Source organism: Megalops cyprinoides, chromosome 8 (genome assembly GCF_013368585.1).
Source record: "Megalops cyprinoides isolate fMegCyp1 chromosome 8, fMegCyp1.pri, whole genome shotgun sequence".
In the NCBI taxonomy this organism is placed as follows: Eukaryota; Metazoa; Chordata; class Actinopteri; order Elopiformes; family Megalopidae; genus Megalops; species Megalops cyprinoides.
The window spans coordinates 6778529-6800591 of NC_050590.1; the positions used below are offsets into that span (position 1 = coordinate 6778529).

The 22063-nt window shown below is 47.3% G+C and overlaps 1 protein-coding gene across 1 annotated transcript in view; it reads left to right on the forward strand.

Annotated features, from left to right (window-relative positions):
• LOC118782100 (D-glucuronyl C5-epimerase B) overlaps nucleotides 1-22063 on the forward strand; it is a 51807-nt gene that overhangs the window by 25386 nt on the left and 4358 nt on the right. Inside the window, exons 2-3 of the mRNA XM_036535354.1 lie at nucleotides 4226-4349; nucleotides 13725-14227. Coding sequence (XP_036391247.1) covers nucleotides 13738-14227 — 490 coding nt within the window. The 5' untranslated portion in view covers nucleotides 4226-4349; nucleotides 13725-13737. The remainder of the gene's footprint in view (nucleotides 1-4225; nucleotides 4350-13724; nucleotides 14228-22063) is intronic.

The window sequence follows — 22063 nt, forward strand, 5'->3', positions numbered from 1 at the left end:
CATCAGTAATGTGTGCAGCGGCCGGCCCTGCAGCCCCCTCTCCCAAGGGCTCGGCGCCTCCTGCAGGCTGCATTGCAGGAATAATCCAGTCTGCAGATGGATCTCCTCCGATCTAGGAAGGAGGACAGTGGGAGATGGGTGCAGGGAAATAGCAGGCTGTGCTGGTGTGGGAAGAGCACGGAGCTGCAGGAGACCTGCTCTGCAATGATTGTGGGCCTCGGTGTGGCCCTACCGCCTTGTTCGGCCTCAGAGGCCTGACGCACAGCCTACTGCGTGACTTTACCTCCCACATGACTCCGCCCCCTGCATGACTCTGCCCCCTGCATGACTCCGCCCCCTACATGGCTCCCATGTGGCCCCACCTTCTCTACAGCCCCTCCTCCGACATGGCTCCTCCTCCCCGTTGACACAACTCCCCGCCTCTAGCAGGCTGCGCCACCTGCACGTCTCCGTCTCCGACTTCGCCTCACCCGCCACTTCTGTCATCATCTCCCTCACCTTTTTTTTCGATCTGGCACCTGGCAGTGGCCGCGTGTCGCTCAAGGTGCGGGGAGCGTCTCCGCAGGCAGCAGACCCGGGGACAGGGAGAACCCGCTTTAGAGAGCCGACGCCCTGGGAGATCAATTAAAACCAGCTGGGGAAGCTGATAATGCCGTATGCCTCTTGAAGCCTGTCCTCGCTCTCGCTTTCCTCCCCCCTTCTCTTCCTCGCCCTTGCAGCAAAGCGTTCAGTGAAGATTGAGCGGCTGGAACCGCTAAGTATCGGGCCGCGGCGGTGCCAGACTGGTACAATGGCGGTAATAAAGCAGTCATGTAAATAAGAGCCGTTTCGGGTGTAAAACCGCCGAGTCGTGAGGCCCCCGCGGCCATGGAGAGACAAACGGGTTGTTAACTGGCTGCGCACGTTCCCCGCTGGATTAAAGATGCTGCCGGGCGCCCGGGGAGTCTAATCTCCATCTCTGTGCATGTCGGCACCCACCGAGCCCGGCTCGCCCTGCCCATAACTCTCCGTTTTCCAAAGTCGTGTCCCTTCTTCCGCTGCCGGAACAAAAGCCATATTGTGCGGCTCTTGATCTAATGCTTGTGTGTGCTGTTGCTGTTCGGCAGGGGCTGGGCACCAGACAGCTGTTTTTTTTTATTTATTTCTTGGCTCATAAGCGAACCTCAAAGATGTGGTCCCTGGGAAGGCGGGATTAGTATGCCGCCACAGTCAGGGGCTGGAGGTACTCTTGAGGCCAGTCCATGACCTCTGCTGTCAGGGGAGAACTCTGGGGTCGAGTTGCATCATCGATCGCTTGTCGCTTGCCCTTGACACAGCCGGCATTTCCTCGTGCGAGTCTGGCGGAAGAGAGATGGCGCGTGCCCTCACCTCTCACGCCAGGGTCTTCGTCGCTCTCCTCAGCCCGATCGCCGCTGCGCCGCAGTAATTAAACTCTCCCCGCCAAAAAAAACATGACGCTGTTTGACCAAAAAAACAGTATAAACTTCTCGAACACCTAATTTAAGTGCTTTGTCGATAAGTCCATTTTATAAGGGATTGATTGGCTCTCTCTCTCTCTCTCTCTGCGGCCTGATTTAACAGTGTCTGTGGCGGAACGGTCCGCTCCCGTTGTGGAGACATTGCCACGTGCCCCCCCGTACGATTGATGGCGGGCAGAAGTAGCCCCGTCACTCACCCCCCCCCCCGCCCCCCCCCCCCCGCCTGCTCCCTCCTGATGGATTGTCAGCATATTAACGACCCCGCTGTGTAACGCATGTAAATTCACGTTGCAATTACAAATATGTATTTGTTTCTTCCGTGCCGTTTATGGTCTATTCCTGGCCCCCGCAAATCAATTGGGGTATTGATGTATAAATATAATTTGCTCCCGGTCAGAGAGTATTACCGGGATGATTTTTTATTTCGCTCGTGACATTTTGTACTGAAAAGCTGCTCAGTCAGGGAGGGCCATCGATCATAATTTGCCTCAAAAAAAAAAACATTCAGGCTCATTAAACATGGTAACTTTTAAGTCTCCAATAAACTAACGGTTCAGTCTGCAGGCTGATCAATTTCCCTGCAAACCTTTAGCTTTTAGCGCAAGGCCTTTGGCTGGCCTGAGAGGCTGATGATGTAAGATCTGCAAAAGCGAAAGAGTCGGCTTGTATCGGTCAAACTGCTGCAGTGCAGCTGGAGTTTTTCTTTTTTTGTTTGTTTTTTCCTTTTTTAACTGGTAAATAAGGGATGTTAGCTGTAATGGGGAAGAGCAGTTTATTGGTTTACTTTGTTGAAGAATGGCACTCTTTTATAACTTGGAGACAGAGGGATACGCTGGGGCTGGCGTTGCAGAATGGGGGTGTTCTTTGCCTGCCAGTTATTCCTGTGATCTTTGCTGGAAGTCTTGTCCAGAAAGTTACCAAAAATCCCTCAGAACACTTTTAAGGAAAATTTGCCCCACTGATCTCTCTTAGTATAAATGTCGCCTTCTTTGGTATCCCCCTTTCCCTACGGGGTTCAGTGCTGCCACAGGATTTCAAATGAATTGCTTTTTGAGTGTTGTTTTATTGTGAGATTATTTTAAGCCCACTTAGCAGTGTGAGAAAAGGCTGGAGTGAAGGGCTCCGTTGAAGTGTTCACAATGAAACTTTTGTGCTTTTGACCTGACACGGATTTGGCATAGGGCTGCTCGATTATGGCAAAAATCATAATCACAAATATTTTGGTCAATATTGAGATCACGATTATTTAACACGATTACTCATTGACTTTGGAAACATCATGCATTTATTGAAGTTTAAAAAAAAAAAAAAAAAAAAAAATTTAACCCTTTTGCGTGTATGGTCATACCGGTGTGATTTGCTGTTTAGCACATATGCTAATACTGGTGTGATTAGAACACTAGATTGTAAAAATTCTAATTCTAATTTTATGTTAGCTCTGAGGAAACAGCAATTTAATGTTAAAAAATATAGCAAATGCTAACTGAAAACTGTGAAAAGCTTAATAACGCCAATGAAAACACAACGAACCATTTAACGCAACATGCGCGCTACATAGCATAAAGAATACGTGCGAAAGGATTAACAGTGGATTTTCTTGAACTTTAAATATAATTCAACTGAAAAACAAATAAAAAAGTTTATGAATATATATATATGTATACATTTTTTTTTGCAATAAATGATGCAGCACAATAATCGTTAATCTCGATTATCTTGTTTTCTTAATCGTTGGAAGCCAAAATCATAATTGACAATAAAATTTGATTAATTGCCCAGCCTTAATTTGGCTGCAGTTCTGATGCAGAAAAATAAGTGGCCTTCCGTGTAAAAAAAAAAAACGATTTCTGATTGACCATAACCACTTTGAATTTTGATGGGGAAAAAAAAAAAAATTCCTGAGATGTTGGCCTGTGGGACAAAGGATTTCAGTGAAAATACTAGACTTGAATGGTAAAGGGGAATATCATGTCCTCACCAGCACAGTCCAGTAACAACTGCCTGCTCCATTTCTGGGTCTCACTTGTGTCCTGCCCATGTTCTCAGCTGAATGTGGGGAAAAAAAACATGAAATTTTGACATCTATGGAATGCATCTATGCTATAGCACTATATATGGTTTGCATATTTTTAATGCTTTTTTTTTTTTTCCTTATGCAACCCTACATTTTGGATTCGCCCCGGTTCTCGACAGTAGCGGACTCGTCTGACCGCAGCAACGTCTGCACTCACTCGGGAGTGCTGAGGCGAGACAAATCTGGTCCTCCGATGCACTCACGCACAGCCAGTGGCTGTTTCACACTGCAAGCCACACGCAACACTATAGCGGAGTGGGCACTTGTTGGAGAATAGGTGCTACTGCTGTGATGCCATCCAAACAACACGGAGGCAGTTGACAAAGCACAGGGCACCTAAAATCAAAGGGGTCCCGAGCAGCCCCTGTTGGTGTACCCACCCCGATCCCCCCATCAGAGTGAAGCCAGTTTGTTCCGCCAGTGTGGGCTCTTGGTTGTCGCTAGCTCACGACATGCCTAGGATCAAACTGGGGCTGTATAGTACAGCTTCCGTTCAAGGAGAGTGCCTTAACCGTTGAGCTGCTTGAGAGCCCAATTTTCACTTCTTAGACCGTGGTTTTTTTTTTATCTACCTTTTGCATTTGCTGTTCAAACCGCTTCTCGTGCCTCCGTTTCCAAATATTGCTGGGTGGAAGCACCACGCTAACGTGGAAGGACCCTTCTTCTGTTGCAGGTGTGAAACGACCGCAGGTGTGGAGGAAGGCCGGATGAACTAGCCCTGGAGAGCCCTAGGCCGAGTCGGGAGCAGCCAGTCAGAATGAGCTTGCTGTCAAACGCCCTCTGTTGAATGGGTTGGGGTGAGTACCTGTCTGCGTTTCTAGCCAGTTGTTGAAACATTACATTGCATTATATTATTGTCATTTAGCAGGCTTATCCAGAGTGACTTAAATGGGTTACAGTTTCACACATTATCCACGCATACAGCTGGATATTTACTGAGGCAGTTGTGGGTTAAGTACCTTGCCCACAGATACAGCAGCAGTGGCCCAGCAGGGAATCAAACCAACAACCTTTTCCGTTACAAGTCCAGCGGGCCAAAACGCCACACAGTGCCACTGGCAGCAGTCATAACTGACAGACTTCGACGGTCTTCTGCGCTCAAAAGGAGACTGTCAAGGCTTCAGCGAAAATGGGAGGGGGGGGGGGGGGGTTGGGGGGTAAAAACACCCTCTCGAATAGCCCTTGGTCAGATCCGGATGTGTTGCTGTTGTAATGGGAAGCACTGACCTTGAGAAGGCAGGAATATGTAGGCCTGGAGCCTGTGATTCAGATGGTCTTTATCAGCGCGGCCTGTCAGGGTCCCCCCCCCCCCCCCCTGTAATCTGCAGGGAACAGGACGGCAGCCCCTCTTTGTGCCCGAGCCAGGCTGCGAAGGGATATGTCACATGTTGCAGGTCTTAAGATAATCGTTTCCGCGGCGTTGTGTTTTTCGACCGTGTAAGCCCCATTGTGTGTAGGTTTGTTTTCTCTTCTCCTCAAACATTTCCAAATCACATTACTCGAGGTGCCGCTCCTCTCTCCGCCGTCGCTTGTAATGTTTGTCGCTGGTGTGTAAAGGTCATAATAATCCCAATAAAAATGTTTAATTTTTTTTTTCCCTTCCATCCCCTTTTTTCTCCAGTTTATTATGAAGGAGTTTAATCTGCCAGTAGGCCTTTAATATTGTACGCTCTGTAAAGGTCTTTTTAGTAATAACCTGCCTAATCCCTCCGGAAAACCAATGAATTGGATGAGAGCATTAACTCTGAAGCAATTTCCTGTATTCTCTGGCTGTTACTAAAGATAAATAAACAATGTTTCACAGCACAGCTGTAATAAGAATAAAGTTATTTATTTATTTGTTTTTTTTTTTCTTGCACACGTGCGTTGTGAAACAAATTAACCACGTTCGCAGAATCGTATTTGTTCTGCATGAGGCTAGATAGCATGTTGGCTGCATGGGCAAAGGGCCCGCTTTTTAAAACGATAGACACAACATTAAACGCGCGTAAATGGGCAGATGTGTCCCGCGAACGGTGTGCCAGGCAACCGGACAGAGGGAGGGGCTGGGAAGGGAGAGGGACGCTCCAACGGGAAAGGGAAAAGGAGAACGCGTCAGGAGGATAAAGGCGGGTAGCTTTCCCAAAAAAGCCGGCTTGTACCTTTGCAGCTTGGATGAGCATTCCGCAGGCGGCGAACACGTTTTCTGGATGCCGCGTCTAATAAGCTGGACCTTTCTGCATGCGGCAGACCCACAACGGCTCCACAGCCCTCGTCTAGACGTTCAGCTTTTAAGGAATCATAATTTAAGATGGCCTGATTTCTCTGTGAAGTGGGTCTGTGCAGTAATACATTTACTGTAAACTTCTCGTATGAAAGCGCCGCATCCTACATCAAAAGGGCAGATTTTCAGCGACTGCAAAATGTATAGTAATTGCTGTTTCTTTTTTTTATTACCCTGTTAAATTAAGGTAGTGTGTAATTAAGCACAGTGTTAAACATATTGTAATTACGGCTCGGCTGTCGTTACCTTTCCCGGTTCAGCGCAGGTTTGCAGAAGATCCACCCCGCGCTATCGAACAGTGACAGCGCTAATTCATCAGCGTACACGTACACGGGTGTTAATCCTCTCAGGGTGAGAATCCCATTCTGTATTTCACGTAGTATGAGAATGGGAGCCCTTCGCGGTATTTGTGTCGCCTGGTGTTTGGAGGCATAGTGGTTAAGGAGCAGGCACTAATAACTGAAAGGTTGGTGGGTCAAATCCCCACCAGGGCACTGCTGCTGTACCCTTGGGCAAGGTACTTAACCCACAATTGCCTCTGTAAATATCCGGCTGTATAAGTGGATAACATGGAAGTAAAACTGCAACCTATGTAAGTCACTCTGGATACAAGCGTCTGCTAAATGATGATAACGTCATGTATTACAATACCTGCCCGCTCATTCTTCCCACTTAACTTCCCCCATCAAGGGCTCTATGCACTGGGAGGCTAAAGGTACAGGGCATATTTCCCACATGTGTTGACCTGGGGGCTGGGCGGAGCTGTAACCGGCAGCGTGGGCGGTTCCACTGACTGACCTCTCTGTGCCGCTCCACCGAGCATGCCCGGTAACAGCCGGTGAGCCGGCTCCTGTCAGCCGCTGCTGACACGGCTTCAAAGTTGTTTGCGTCGTGGTTACAGAGAGGGAGGGTTGGGGAGGGGGGGGGTGTTTGGGGAGGGCATAAAGGATTTTTAACAGTGGAATGCCTCTGCAGATTACACTGGCCTGTTGAACCCCTCTGTAAACGAGATAATGATAGATAATGGTGGATTTCTTTCTTTTTTTTTTTTTTTATATCCGGCTTTACCAGCGGCACTGTTTGAAGGTAACGCTGCAGGGCCCCAAAGGCCCCTGAAGCGCAGAGGCAGAGCTCGAGAATTTAAACCCGGGCAGAAGAAAGGGGCCCTCAGGTCTGCCTATGAGGAAGGGAAATGTCAGGTGTCTGGCTGGGTAGGGGCTCCGACACCTGTGTTCCACAGCGTGAGCCTTCTGCTCTGACACGTCCCCGTGAGCAGGGCAGTTGGCCGGTGACCCTGCACACACACCCCCCCCTTCCACTGAGAGGGATTGTGGGTAATTTCTACCATGTGCCCTTGTGATATTTTATACTGAGAGAAAAAAAAACTGTCAGAAACAAGCATAGCACCCTTCACCCTGGGGAGCCCCTGTACTGATGGTGAGCTGAAACATCTGAAGCCTTTAGCCTGCTGTGGAGCGTGCATTCAGAGAGAGAGAGAGAGAGAGAGAGAGGGAGAGAGGAAGGGAGACAGAGAGAGAGGGAGAGAGAGGGAAGGAGGGAGTGATACATCTGAAGGCTTTATCCTGCATGGAGTAGACATCACAGATAGAGGGAGGGAGAGAGAGATGGAAAGAGAGGTAGGGGGCGAGGGAGAGAAAGAAAGAAATAAAGGGAGAGAGACAGGTACAGAGAAAGGGAGAGAGATATAGGGAGGGAGGGAAAGACATGAGTACAGAGAGGGAAGGAAGTACAGATACAGAAAGAGAGAGAGACAGAGAGAGAGAAACAGAGGTAGACAGGTACAGAGAAGGGGGGAGGGAGTGATACATCTGAAGGCTTTATCCTGCATGGAGAAGGCTTCCAGATAGAGAGAGGGAGAGAGAGAGACAGATAAAGATGGGTACACAGAGGGAGGGAGAGAAATGAGTACAGAGAGGAAGGGAAATATAGATGCAGAAAGAGAGAGAGAGAGAGAGAGTGAGATGGAAAGAGAAGTGGGGGGAGGGAGAGAAATAGAAAGACGGGTACAAAGAAAGAGAGAGAGATCTAGGGAGGGAGGGAGAGAGATGAGTAGAGAGGAAGGGAACTACAGATACAGAAAGAGAGAGAGAGAGAGAGAGAGCAGTAGAGATACATCTGAAGGCTTTATCCTGCCATGTAGCATGCTTTCAAAGAGAGAGGGAGGGAAGGAGAGACAGAGAAAGAGATAGATGGGTACAGACAGGGAGGAGGGGTGCGTCTGAAGGCTTTATCCTAATATGGAGGAAGCGTCCAGAGAGAGGGAGGGAGACGGACAGACAGGTGCAGAGAGGGAGAGAAGCAGAGATGCGTCTGAAGGCTTTATCCTGCAGCGGAGCATGCTTTCAGAGGGAGAGAGATGGCTATAAGTAAGCCGTAAGGTTCATGGATGGACTGAGCACGGGGCATTGAAAGTGATGCACTACAGCCACCTTAGGATGTTCAATGTGGCAGTATTTGTTGTTGTTGTTGTTGTTGTGTTTAAATGTTATGTTTTTGTTATATATGTCTGTTATTTATGTGAAACTTTTAATGCCGTGGGATGCAAGACAAATTTCAGAACAGTCTGACAATAAAGTGCAATCTTATCTTATCTCTTATCTTATCTTGGATAGATATTGGGAGGGAGGGAGGGAGGGAGAAATACAGAGAAAGAGCTGGACAGAGACACATGGAAAGATGCAGAAAGGGAAAGAGACCAAGGCTTCACTCTCAGCACTGCACGAGAGAAGTCGTCTCTGTTCTTTACTTGTGTCTAATACCAGATCTAATACCAAATCCTCATCACAGAGTTATTTTCAGTTCTTTTTTCTTTTCAGTGGCAGAAATCTCTTTCCAGTTAGCAACAGTTGATGAGATAAGGAAAATAATCCAAACAGACTGTAATTAGTTTCTCTATAAGCGGCTATAACGAAATGTCATCCACTCCCCTCCCGCTATCTGCAGTTGGGGGGGGGGGGGTGTGTGGTATTGGGGGGGGGGCGGGGGGTTGCCTTCAAGGCAGGGGGAAGAGAAAGGCTTTGGCCTCTGCGGCAGCAAATGAAAGCCTGCTCCACAAGTGGAAATCACATTAATGAGATAATGGTAGGATCCGGGTGCTGGAATCCGCTGTCGTGCAGCCGCCCTCAGTTTCACACCAGAATAACAAGCAATGGCGAGAAAAAAAAAAAAAGTTGCAGACGGTTTCAGGCCAGGGGAAGTTTGGGGGAGCCAGGGGAGGGTTCTGGACCTGCGTGGCCATTTCGGGAACCCATTTCGGGAACCATTTCGGAATGTCCCCCCCCCTTAGAGTTTCCACGATCGCTGGTTACATTCCTACCCTTTCGTAGATTTATCCCCAAATCCAATTCGCTTGGCTTTTTTTTTTTTTTTTTTATTTTTTAAATCTGTCTCCGCATTGCTATCAAAGTGGCTGTGTGAAATGGCACATGCGAGCTGGAGACTCTGGAGCCGGGTAGACCTGAAAGAATTTGTTAGCGCTTCCCGGGGGGGGGGGGGATTTGGGAGCTGCAAAGAATGTGACGCAGCTGCTGCGAGCACTCACCCCCCCGGGCCAGCTTCCTGTCATCACCCCCTCGGGTGAGAGTGATGTCAGAGAGGCCCGGGGTAGCTGAAGACGGAAGACCCCCTGAAGACTACGCGCCGGTCCCCGAAGCTCTCTCGGCGTTGCGGCGCGCATTGAGATCTCAAACGTAAAAAACCCGCCCTAACTAAGGTTTTGCTTCATCTTTGGATTTATGGTCACGGAGACTTCTGCGTACGCCGGCGGATGATGTATCGATCCAGGCTTGCTGGATGACAGTTAGCTTTCTACTGGCCGTTTTGTGTTGCTGGTAGAATTTGGCACGGGAGCCTGGTGTGGTGGTAAGGAGCAGGACTTGGAACCCAAAGGCTGGTGGTTGAATTCCCCTGTTGGGGATCATGCATTCTTAAGTGAAGCACCTAAGATTAATTGCTACGGTAAATATCCGCCTGTATAAAATGGATGATATATGAACTGTGTAAGTCTCTCTGAGTAAGGGCGTGTGCTAAGCAAGCACTGCAAACTGTAGTCTTCCACAAGGAGTACTGAGCCCTTTGAACATAGGGAGTATTCAGTGAAATGGAGGCTTACTTGCTATACACACAATCGCGTTGGAAGAATCATCAGTTTCCTCTGCATCCCTCCTGCTGGCTCCATACAACATTTTCCCCTCTGTGCAATCACTCAGCTTGGGTTGATATCTGTGGTGTTGCTTGGCAACTTCCAATTACCCAATCAGGGTAGGAATCTATCAGCTGGCCTGGCAGGCCAACACCTTGGACCTGTCCCAAACTCCGCTGTGCCACAGCACAAGATTGTGGTGCAGAGGCATGATACGAGAATTGGGGGCGCAGTGAAAAGACTGGTTTGGGAAGCCTGCGGTGACGTTAAACCTGAAGGCAAATCTTTCCCATCATCCTCAGTCCCATTCTGCCTTCTGGCCACAGCTGGGACAGAGCGACCCAGCACTCCTTCGGCTCGAGGGTCCAGGAAAGAGAGCGAAGGCCTGCGGACTCTAGGGCCTGCCGGGCTGTGAGGCTGCTTTCAGGGGGACTTGTGGCAGGCCTCCCACCAGTCAGGCCCAGGGAAGGATTCATCCAGTGAGGCCGTGTGGGGGCCTCCAGGCCCGAGCGGTGTGAGCGGGGGTCCCCTCAGGGGCATTAATCAGGGCTGTGCTTCACCTCAAACGCTGTGCAGCTACTGTGGGAGAGCGGTGCTTTTGTCATGCCTTATCAGTTATGAACAGCGGCTTTGCGGGAAAACGTTTTTTGAGATAGCCGAGTGTCTCGGAGAGGGAGATGGCAGTGGTCCGTTTCAGTGCCAAAGCCTTCTATCCGCTCTCTGTCTTTCTCTCTCGCCCCTTGCACCTGGACAAGGTCACTCTGACCTCCATGACAGTGGCCTGTTGGTTGCACTGATCCACACCTGTTAGCCAGATCAGCGCACTCTTACCTCGGGTAAGGACCGTGAGAGGGCTCACATTTAAACCATGCTCTTTCTCACAGACGTGTGAAATTAGAGTTAATTACTGTGTTCTGTCTGCTGCCACACCACTCTTACAGACACTGAAAATTGCTCTCACCGCTTTTTAGCAAAATTGCTGTTATGTCAGCTCAGACATATCCATTTGTAGCTTATGGTTAGAGGTTTTTTTCTTATTAATATTTATTTATTTATTTTACAGAAATTAGCTCAGTGATACAGAGAATCTGTGCGGAGGAAGGCTGGTCATTTGGGGTTGGATTGTTGCTGGGGTCTGGTCCTTTTTTACCAGCCCAGTGCCCCCGTTGTTGGGGAGGTATCCTGCTGACTGTTGAGGCCGACCGTAAAAAGATCCAATTATTTATAGTGGGAGCGAATGAGGCAGGCGGCTTATCTTTCACCGCCCAGTCACTCCGCTTCCTCACCCGCGTTCTTAGTGCCGTCAAGAGACCAGTCTCCCTAATCTTTCATCTCTTCACAATGCTGACATATTCCCAAATATCAATGATACTTTTTTTATGAAGCAATATTTCATGATATTGGGATCTGCCAAAGAACTGCAGATAGCACTCCTGAGTTTTGCGGTGCTGTAGGGTGGAGGGCAGGGTGAATTTCAAGCACTGTTTTGCTTCTCTTGTGTTTATATGCATTATGTACTGCATTTATATCTGTTTGCACATGGGTGTATATGTATGTGTGTATAATCTTGCATACTATAAACTATGATCTGTATGCACATGCATATATACTGAATAAATGTTTTAATTTTCTTTTGCTTTGAATTATATTAACAAGGGGCTTGCATGCTTATGTCCAATATGGTGTCAGATGTGAGTTTTTAACTGTTGAATGTCTGAGAGGATTCTGATTCTGAATTAGGTGATGGCATAACTGTGCTGATTGCAGTCCCCTTCTTGGCTAATTTGACAGCAGACTTAAGAAATATGTGGCTATTTTGCTCTTTTGGCTTTCATACCTGCATTAACTTGAACTGAATTGGCTTTTTTGTTGAATGTAGCATTGTAAGAACATTTTTTTAAAGAAAGATAGAAGACAAAATGGCAGGAATCCTCGTTTACATGCATCAGCTGCCTTTGTAGTTCAGCAGTTCTGAGTCGTTCCTGCCGGTATTGTTTTATTAGCGGTGAGTGTATTAAGCTCTGCAGCCGGTGAGCTGTGGATATTTAATCTATGCCATGCTCATAAACTCTTTCCCTCATTTTGTGTAAATCAGGAATCGAGGAATTAATGCATGCTTTCTGCACTGACCTTTTAACTTGGCTGGTTTAAACAGAGGTGTGTGGATGAGGCTTGGAGGAGGTAATGATCCCCCCCCCCAATCCATCCCTGTTCTCAGAGGGGTGCGTTTCTGCCCTGGCTGTTTCTGCACACCTAAGCTGTAATTAGCAGGCTTGGGGGCCGGGCCCCTGTTTGCCCATTGATTTTGCGGCGGGATTAAATGCCGGAGAAACATGATTGCGAAGGGGCCCGCTGGCTGAGATGATTGGCACCGCTAACCGCCCGCCTGATTTCCTGGCTCTCCTGGAGAGCCTTCTAGACCTTGTTTCCACTGGGCAGCGGCGACAGAGCCTCAATTACCTGCCACCGCCGTCTGGGGCTGGCTGAGCACTATCGCTGTCAAGGACTCTGTTCAATACGTGCCCCCCCCCCCACTGCCCCCCACTGCCCCCCCCCGCCGCCCCCAATGCAGTCCTGAGACAGTCAGACACGCCGGACTGAATGGATATGAGCTTTAATAGCGTGTTAATGTTGGTTTCCAGGGTCCCCCCACGTCCTCCAGGTAATTTCGCTTGTTGAGGCAGTGGGAGCAGCTTTGCCTCTCTCTGAGGATACTGGAGATGGGCAGGGGTGATAGCTCCCGGCGCGGCCCACCGCTAACGCGGCTCTGCGCTGAAGTTATTGCTTCCCTCGTTACGGCTAATATGCATTAGTCTGACGCTGATTTGTTTTTGCAGGTGTTCATCAATCATCCGCCATGCTCCCTGATGTCGCTTATCTGTCAACCAACGAATTTTCATTCATGGCAGTTTTTTTTTTTTTTTTTTTGCTGTTGTTGTTTTGTCCCTGTTTTCCTGACACAAGAAAACAAAATATTGAGCAACTTGTCATTATCAAGTCTCCCACTGCCGTTTTTGGCCAGGACTGGTGGGAGCTGTCCAGCAACAGCAGTGTCTATCATGCCCTCTCTTGCTCACTCACCCATGCACTGAGTGGCTCAGATTGTCAGTGCGGTACAACAGTACCATGATTTCACTACTAGGTGGCAAACAGGCCGGTAAAGTTGTCTCAGCCTCAGAGAGGTACCTCGTTCACTTCTGTCTCTACGTTAAATTACATTACATTGCATTCCATGCCTTTAGCAGATGCTCTTGCGAAGAGCGGCTTCCAGTTTCAACAGCACTTCCAGCAACTTCCACCACTTTGGTGGTGTGGGAAACCTTGATGTATGAGGGCTTGGGCACCCTCTCCATAGCCAGTGCTGGTCTCAACACCAGCGGTTCCCAGTTCTTCATCAAGCTGATACTGCCTGCCTGGCTGGATGGATGGATGGAAAGCATGTTGTGTTTGGAAAAGTGGTGCAGGGAGTCAACATTGTGAAGGAAGTGGAGGCATAAGGCAGTGCTGATAGCTAGACCAAGGACAAGATCGTCTTTGCTGATTGTGGCCAGCTCTAAATGGGCACTATCCCCTATCTGTCAGATATCAACATTCCTGATCATGGAGATTTTGTCTTAACCTTCCCCATCTGCCCTGCCCCTTTAAACTTATGTTCTGTTGTGCTGGAAGTTGCTCTGGATAAGAGCATCTGCTAAATGCATGTAATGTAATGTAACATGTACTCTGTGAACGTGTGTGTTTGTGCAGGTTTGCCGTGAAGATGCGTTGCCTTGCGGCCCGGGTCAACTACAAGACCCTGATCGTGATCTGCGCGCTCTTCACCCTCATCACGGTCCTTCTGTGGAACCGGTGCTCCAGCGACACTGCCCTCCATTTCCCCCCGAGGCCCCAGCCAGCCAGCACCCCCAAGGGGGACAGCAACCAGCAGCAGCCCCAGCCTCCAGAGCCCCCCCCGGTGGTGGGAGGAGTGAAGTACGAGGAGATTGACTGCCTCATCAATGATGATGCCACCATCAAGGGCAGGCGGGAGGGCGGCGAGGTCTACCTGCCCTTCAGCTGGGTGGAGAAGTACTTCGAGGTGTACGGCAAGGTGGTGCAGTATGATGGCTACGACCGCTTTGAGTTCTCCCACAGCTACTCCAAAGTGTACACCCAGCGTGAGCCCTACCACCCCGACGGCGTCTTCATGTCCTTTGAGGGCTACAACGTGGAGGTGCGGGACCGCGTCAAGTGCATCAGCGGGGTGGAAGGTGGGTTTTGCTGTGCTCGGACTCCTGTGGAAGGAACTCCAGTGGGCTCCTTGTTTTGTATAATACCGCCTCATAACACTGCCCAGTTATATTGTTATTATTATCGCCATTTTTAGCAGACGCTCTTATCTAGAGCAGTGTTTCTCAACCCTCTCCTGGAGGACCCCTTGTCCTGCATGTTTTAGATTCTCCCTGCTCCGACACAGCTGATTCAAATGATCAACTGGTTATGAACTCCTGAAGCTACTAGAAAGCAAACTGATCATTCAAATCATCTGTGTTGGAGCAGGGAGCGATCTAAAACATGCAGGACAAGGGGTCCTCCAGGAGAGGTTTGGGAAACGCTGCTCTAGAGCAACTTACATCAATTACAGGTTTTTTTTCATGTTATCCATTTATACAGCTGGGTATTTCCTGAGGCAATTGTGGGCTAAGTACCTTGTCCAACGGTACAGCAGCACTGCTGTACCGTGGACCGGCAACCATTCAGTTAAAAGTCCTGCTCCTTACCCACTGTGCTACACTGCCGCCCACTATGCCATATTGTGTCATTGTCTGTCTTACCTCTTGTCTTAGCATTTATTTGTTTGCCTGTGAGTGTGTTGTACCGCATCTTTCAGTGTTTGGCTTTATGGTGATGGCATCAGTTCAGCACTTAGCCCGGCTGCGCTAAACGCAACCGCTATCTTTGACACGGGCACGTTGCGGCCCATTAATAGTAATTTGGCTTGACAGTCCTAAGGAGAATTTTTCCAGGAAACAAAGCTAAAGTAATCCAGCCCAGTGCCCCCCCCCCCCCGCCCGGTGAATAATGCATTCTCAATTGACTTGCATTAGGCAAATGAAAATGGGATTGATTCCGCAGATTACCAGACCTGATTGCGGTGACCCCAAATTTAATGGAACGCTATTTAGCGCTTGTAGCGGCATGTGTCTTCCTTTTCACACTGGTGAAGGGCAACCGAGGCAGGCCTCTGGCTTGGGAACGGATGCCGCGGTGACGACCAGGAAACGGCAGGAGAGCATGGTCTCCCAGTTTTATACGCACACACCCCTCACAACCCCCTCCCGTTCACCACTCAGTCGCTGAGTCCTGAGGTTCTAGGGGTTGGAGTTCTGTAAAATATTGAGAGGGATTCTGGGAAGGCTGGTCGGGGGACAGTCATTGTCCTTTAATTGAGAGCCTGTGTGCAGAACCACGCTGCCCTGGCGGTGTGTCCCTCCATTTCAGTTTGCCGAGTTCTTGGATGGCGGTCGAGCGGCTGCCAATTGTGCAAAGGACTGCAGCTGTCTTAACCTCTTAAGCTCTCTCCTTTCTCCCTTCCCAGACTCTCTCCCACTGTCTCTCTTTTACCTCTCTTTACTGACTCTCACTCGCTCTCTTTTTCTATCTCCAGTCTGTCTGTCTGTCTATCTCTCTCTCTCTCTCTCTCACTCTTCCTACCTCTCAGGGTTTATTTCTTAGTTCCACGCCGCTGTCTGATGGAAGGCATTACTCTCTGCTACTCTCTGACCTTGCCTTTAAACCATTTTCCAGTCAGCCAGCGTGCTGTAGCAAAATGTGATTAACTGCGGATCTTTTCCGAACCCCTCAGGACAAATAAATTACTGAAGCCTTAATTAAAGCCATTTTACCTTGTGCCTAATCCCATTAAGGTTTGCCTTTGGCTGATTGCGATGTAGGGAATAGGGTATTTATTTTAATTTTAGAAGGAAAATAAATTGCACAGTAACTGCGATGGTGTTTGTGAGAGGACTAAATGAGAATTATCTGGAGTGCTTCATTTCTTTTTTTTTTTTGAGCTGCCGCCGCAATTTACAATAATCCTTGATTAACTCAATAGACCCACTTTGCACAGGCGAACAGGACACGTGTCTGTTGCAAATGTCCCATTTTTTTGTTTGTTTAATCAACCGTCTTGGATTTTTGTTTTGCGACTGGCTGCAGGCATAATGATTGTTTTTAGGTTCAGCCCGTAAGCGGCCTAATTATTTTTAACAATGCCGCAATTTCACTCGAGATGGTTTAGCCCCGTTGGCTGTTTTTTTTTTTTTTTTTTTCCTCTCTCTCGCTGAGAAGTAAGCAAACTGATAAAGAGGGGAGGCGGAGATTAGACCGAGCGACAAAAAAAGGTGCTGATGGCACCGGCGTCGGCCTCCGTTTTAATTTGTTTGGAATTCGGAGAGGGAGCTGTTGATATTGGATTTCCCTAGACGGATGATGAGAGCCCAGAGTTCATTCTCCTCTCTCCCCACCTTCTGATGTAATGAAGGGGAATCAGGCAGTGATGAGCTCATTACTTATTGGGGACCACTTTTAAAAAATGAAATCCTGGTTGATCAATACCATTGAACGCCTAGTTTTAAGAACCTATTACCCAAACCTTATTGGCATCGGCCAGTCATTGATGGTGGAGTCCTTCCAGTCCTTCCTTGAGCTTCAGGGTCCAGCAGGCTGATAGACTCGTATTAAGTTTCCCTCTTCCTGTGGCGGCTGTCTGGAGTAGCCAGCCTCACAACTTAAAGCCAGGGGGAAAGGGGGACCAGCGAGCGGAGGCACCAAGGTTTAGAGCCCATTTGTCAACCTGCTCATGAAGTCGGAGTGTCTCTGCCGTTAGAGAATGAAGTTGGCTGCGTGTCCTATACTGGGATGGCAGCGTAGCATAGTGGTTAAGGAGCAGGACTCGTAACCGAAAGGTTGCCAGTTCAGTTCCCTGCTGGGGCACCGCTGCTGTACCCTTGGACAAGGTACTTAACCCTGAATTGCCTCAGTAAATATCCAGCTGTATAAATGGATAACATTGTAAAAAAAAAACCTGTAACCTATGTAAGTTGCTCTAGATAAGACCGTGCCCTCCTGCGGGGTGCTCTGCCAATGAGGGAGAGCCACGGTGCTGCCATCGGCACAGCACATGTACCTGCATCCAGGTGTCTCTCAAATCACTCTCTCAAACCAACCTCGTTTCGCACGATATAACACCTCTCAGAGGGCGTCACGGATTCTTTTATTTGCTGCGCTGACCCCTTTATCCAGAGCTGCTTGCACGGCTTACATTTGTACACAACGTGCAATTACACAGCTGCTTGTTTTCGAAAGCGGTTCAGGTGAAGTGCCTTTCCCGGTGGTAAAATTGGCCACCTTTGGGTCAAAAGCCTTGGTCCTTGCCACTGCACAATGCTCCTGCCCTCAGTCACAGAGAAGCAATGCCAATTCTAACAGATCCTACGTGGGCATGGGTGGGTATGGAGGGGCAGTTAGGCATTTTACCGCAGAAGGCGGAACACCTTGTACGACAGTATCACAGACTTGAACTGTTTTGCTCGTAAATTTTTGTCTGTTTGTCATAGCACTTCATTCATGTAGCATACTAACACCAAGTAGTTCAACACAGTTCAACACAAGTGTGTTAGTGTAACACAAGTGTGATGTCTGTAAAGACATCCCTGAATAATCCTTAGCAACATCAAGGGTCTGGTAGCACAGCAGTGGATACCCCAAGGCAGTGACCAGTTTAAGGCAACATGAATTCCATGAGGATTTAACGAAATCTGGGATTTATCGTGAAATTTGATGAATCGATGAATTGCTGCAAATTCCATCTGGAAGATATCTCAAATGTGTTGTAAATCCCGAAGGCCGCATCTGACCCCCAATTAGAGAGATGACGTGCAGATCCTTGAGCAAGAGCTCAGTAACTTAGCAACAGCGTTGCGTCATACAGAGAGATGTTAATGTGTGTAGCTAGGATGTACGTAGCAAGCTAGGTATTCACGTCAGTCATGTCTAAAAGAATGTCCAGAGAAAGCTGTACAAAAACTCTGCAAAGTTGAGGAGTGATGAATATCGTTGTTATTTTTTTTTTATTATTAATTATTATTATTTTATTGGTGGTATTTTACTGTTCTGCAAATTTTGCATAGAATCAAATTTATTCATTAAAACTGCAGTAATAAACAGATACAGCGCACTACAATAGAGAACAATGTTATTTCATTTTGTTTAAATTTCCATTACTTTGTTAATGTGAATATGTTAATATGAATTATTTTCTCAATTTAAGCACTAAGACTAAATTAAACTGGGTCATGTCTCCTGTTATTTAACAAAAAGATATAATTATGATTATTTTCAATGGATATGGAAAACATAATTTTAAACCGAGAAAATGGCCCTACCAGTTCTGTTCCAAGAGTGTTAGCAGTTCCTGATCCACTCCACACACCATCCATTACTGTTCAATATACACTTTCATTTGCTAAAGGAATTCAATAATGCCAGTGTGAAAACTCGTCTGGCAATCCAGTGAAATCTTCATTGAAAACAGATTAAGGTAAACAGCCTTGATGTTAAGCTGTACATCACTTGCTCATTTTCATTTGTATCCATGTAGTTGTGTTTACAGAATATATATTCGTAGCATTGTTCTGTGGTTGTGTACATTTACATGGAGGTAATTGGACCCGACAGTGTTTTTCATCTGTTCAAAGCCTGCTTGATTGGCTTGGTGAAGAGATTGTCTAGAAACATTGGTTGCTTTTACCGCAGGAAAGGTCTATGTTCATTTGCAAATGGAACAAGAAATAGTTCTAAGAGTGTATAAGTCAAAGTGGAAAGGTTGTTAACAAGCCTTACGTGTAGGAGACTGTTAAGTTTTAAGTTTCTGAAGATGTAACTATACTTGCAGAATTTCACTTGCAAGTAACAATGAGATCTGTTTAAGCTGTGCTGGGTTTCAGGCAGAGATGCCCTGTTACACTGCCTACCTTTTGTCCTATAAAGCCCTTTACAAGTTTATTATTCATATCTGATGTGCACCGCCTTGTTCTGACATAGCACCTATCCAGTTGTATTGATAGTCGATGAATAGGGTCCTTTCATTGCTGCTGGTAAAAGATATTAAATCGCGAACCAGTTCTTTTGAAGTAATAATGTGTCACTTAGTTTCCTTTTTCAAACTGTGAGAGCAAAGGCATAACCTCTCCTGTCCTTTTTGCATGCTAGCGGAAGGATGGCATCTTCGCTATTAGCATCTTGTGGGTCAGGCCCAGATGGTAAAGTGGGTTTTAGCTGCTATTTTTACTGTAGACTCATTCATAGTGCTGGGTGAAAATGGGTCTGCTCCAGATATAGAAAGATCCATGCACTCCAGGCGGCGGATGAGGTACAAGTTATTCCTGAGGTCTCATTTCCAGCAGCAGCTATTCACTGTAGGAACAGCCTACTGCTGTACCCCAGCTCACTGTCCTGTACCCCAGCTTCACTGTGCTATGCCCCCTCTCACTGTCCTGAACCCCCTCTCACTGTGCTATGCCCCCTCTCACTGTCCTGTACCCCAGCTTCACTGTGCTATGCCCCCTCTCACTGTCCTGAACCCCCTCTCACTGTGCTATACCCCCTCTCACTGTCCTGTACCCCCTCTCACTGTGCTATGCCCCCTCTCACTGTCCTGTACTCCAGCTTCACTGTGCTATACCCCCTCTCACTGTCCTGTACCCCAACTTCACTGTGCTATACCCCCTCTCACTGTCCTGTACCCCCTCTCATTGTCCTGTACCCAAACTCCCTGTCCTGGACCCCCCTCCCCACTGTCCTGTACCCCCACCTCACTGTACTGCACCCCCATTGTCTTGTACACATCCCCCACTGTCTTGTATCCCATTTCATTGTGCTGTACCCCGCCACTGCCCTGTGTCCCTCTATCGCCCTCTGCCTCTCCCATTGTCCCGTACCCCCTCTCTTCTGTTCTCCTCTGCACCCCCCCCCCCCCCCCCCCCCCCAGTTCCTGCTGATTTCAGCTGCATTAACGTAGCTCAGCACCTCCTCCCTGCAGCTGGAGCGCGTTTGGAGCGAGTCTCTCCGCGCTCGTTACCGTGCAGGAGGAGACACCCTACAGCCTCCCCCCCTGCTACACAGAGAGGTGTCTCCCTGGTTACCGTCAAGTTGTTTGCGAAAAATTCCCTCAAAGCACATAAATTTAGCATCAAGGAAACTTCATTTTCTTCCTCCTAACTCTGTCCTTGTTTGTACAAATCCAGTCTTAATCCCAGATAATTTCAGATGCGCAAGAGGATATACCCTAAGCATTTAGGCTGCTTTAACTGGAATAGGAAGTGCTTTTAACATCAACTGCTTTTTATGTGACAATTTAGTGGTGCAGGCATCCTGAGAAAATGATACTAAATCTGTTTTTTTTTTCACCAATTATTTATACTCAGCTTTTTTCCTTGTTAGCTGAGTTCTTTTGAATTTCTAAATCATCTGTATGCAGCCAGTTAGAAGAGTGAAGAGGCAAAGGAGATTCTTTGAATGTAATGTCTCTACATATACAGGGATAGGTTAAATACAGTTTCTTCCGTATTTATGCATTTATTCATACGTATGTGTTAGATCCTTTTTCCATCTTAAAACATCTTTAGGATGTTTACTTTGATAATAACATTATTTACAGACCGGATTGGTGAGAATGTTAACAAATAATACATTTTATTCCACAAAACCATCAAATCATATTTCCTCATATCCCTATAGATAGTATTTTGTAAATCTGCCTCTGGCGTTGAATGCACTTACAAGACTCTTCAACACTTTCATGAGGAGGCACTTCTGAGGGAAGTGTTGACAATTCCTCATGGCTGGCTTGTTCTAGGTTCTTCAGATCTTTAGGTTTTAGGGTTTTTTTTTATTTATTTAACCTCTATTTAACCAGGACATCTTTTGAGATTTTTTGAGAGTTTTTTTTGAAAGAGACCTGGTAAGAAAGTCAGTAGGGAAGTGCATGACATGTATATGCAATGTATAAATCACAGTACAAATGACACACAGACAGAATAATGCAAATACAAAGAGTTATTTCTCAGTGTCCTTAATAAACAGTTACAGGTATCTAAAATATTTTCATCAATTAAGATCTTAAATTCAGACAATGGTACAGATTCATCTAATCTAAGTATCTGTTGGGGCTGGAGAATGGTGCAAGGTGTACTGTAAGTAAAAGACCATTTTCCCATCTCTATTCCGACCCTAGGAACTGTAAAAGATAAAAGTGCCTGTGAATGCAGACCATAATACTGAGTTGATCTGTTCGGTTATCAAGGAAGTCTCCCAGAAATAACTTTGTGTACAAAAATACACCAATGCTTTAGCCTCCTTGTGGGTAGAGGTCCATTTTCCACGTGGTACAGTTCACAGTGATGGGTATGCATGCATGGTGTTGCATTTATTATAAATCTTATAGCTCTATGAAACACTGTGTCCAGGATGTTTAGTGTACTAGCTGATACCTGGATACAAATAACATCTCCATAATCTAATCTAGATAAAAAGTGCCTTGCAAGATCTTCTCTTTCTGACAATATTGAATTGCTTGATGTGTATTATTTGGCAACAGTATGACAGCTCTGTGCAATGATATTCAGATAAAAGTATAATGTATTTGAAAAAGTATTAATCAGGAGAAATATGATCCAATTTGTAAATTCTGTTATATTGCTACTATTTAATCAGGGATATGTACAAACCGAGGGAGAGCAAGGGGGGGAAGGGGGTTGCAACCTTTCAGCTTCGTACTCATCACAGGTTGGGACTCAGTCAGAGAGGCCCTGGAGAGGGAGGGTGGACATAATGATCCATTAAAGCTGGGAGGGGGGGGGAGTAGTGTGTTTGCAGGGACCCCATTATCAGCGGGACGAAGGAGGCACAGAGAGCCATCATGGCTCCTCCGACTGCAACCCTCCCCGCACCCCGGAGCTGAGTGGCTGAATGAAGGAGTGCGGCCTTCTGCGGGACGTCCTGTTGATACAGCCCCCCCCCCCCCCCTTCTTTTCACATAGCCGTAT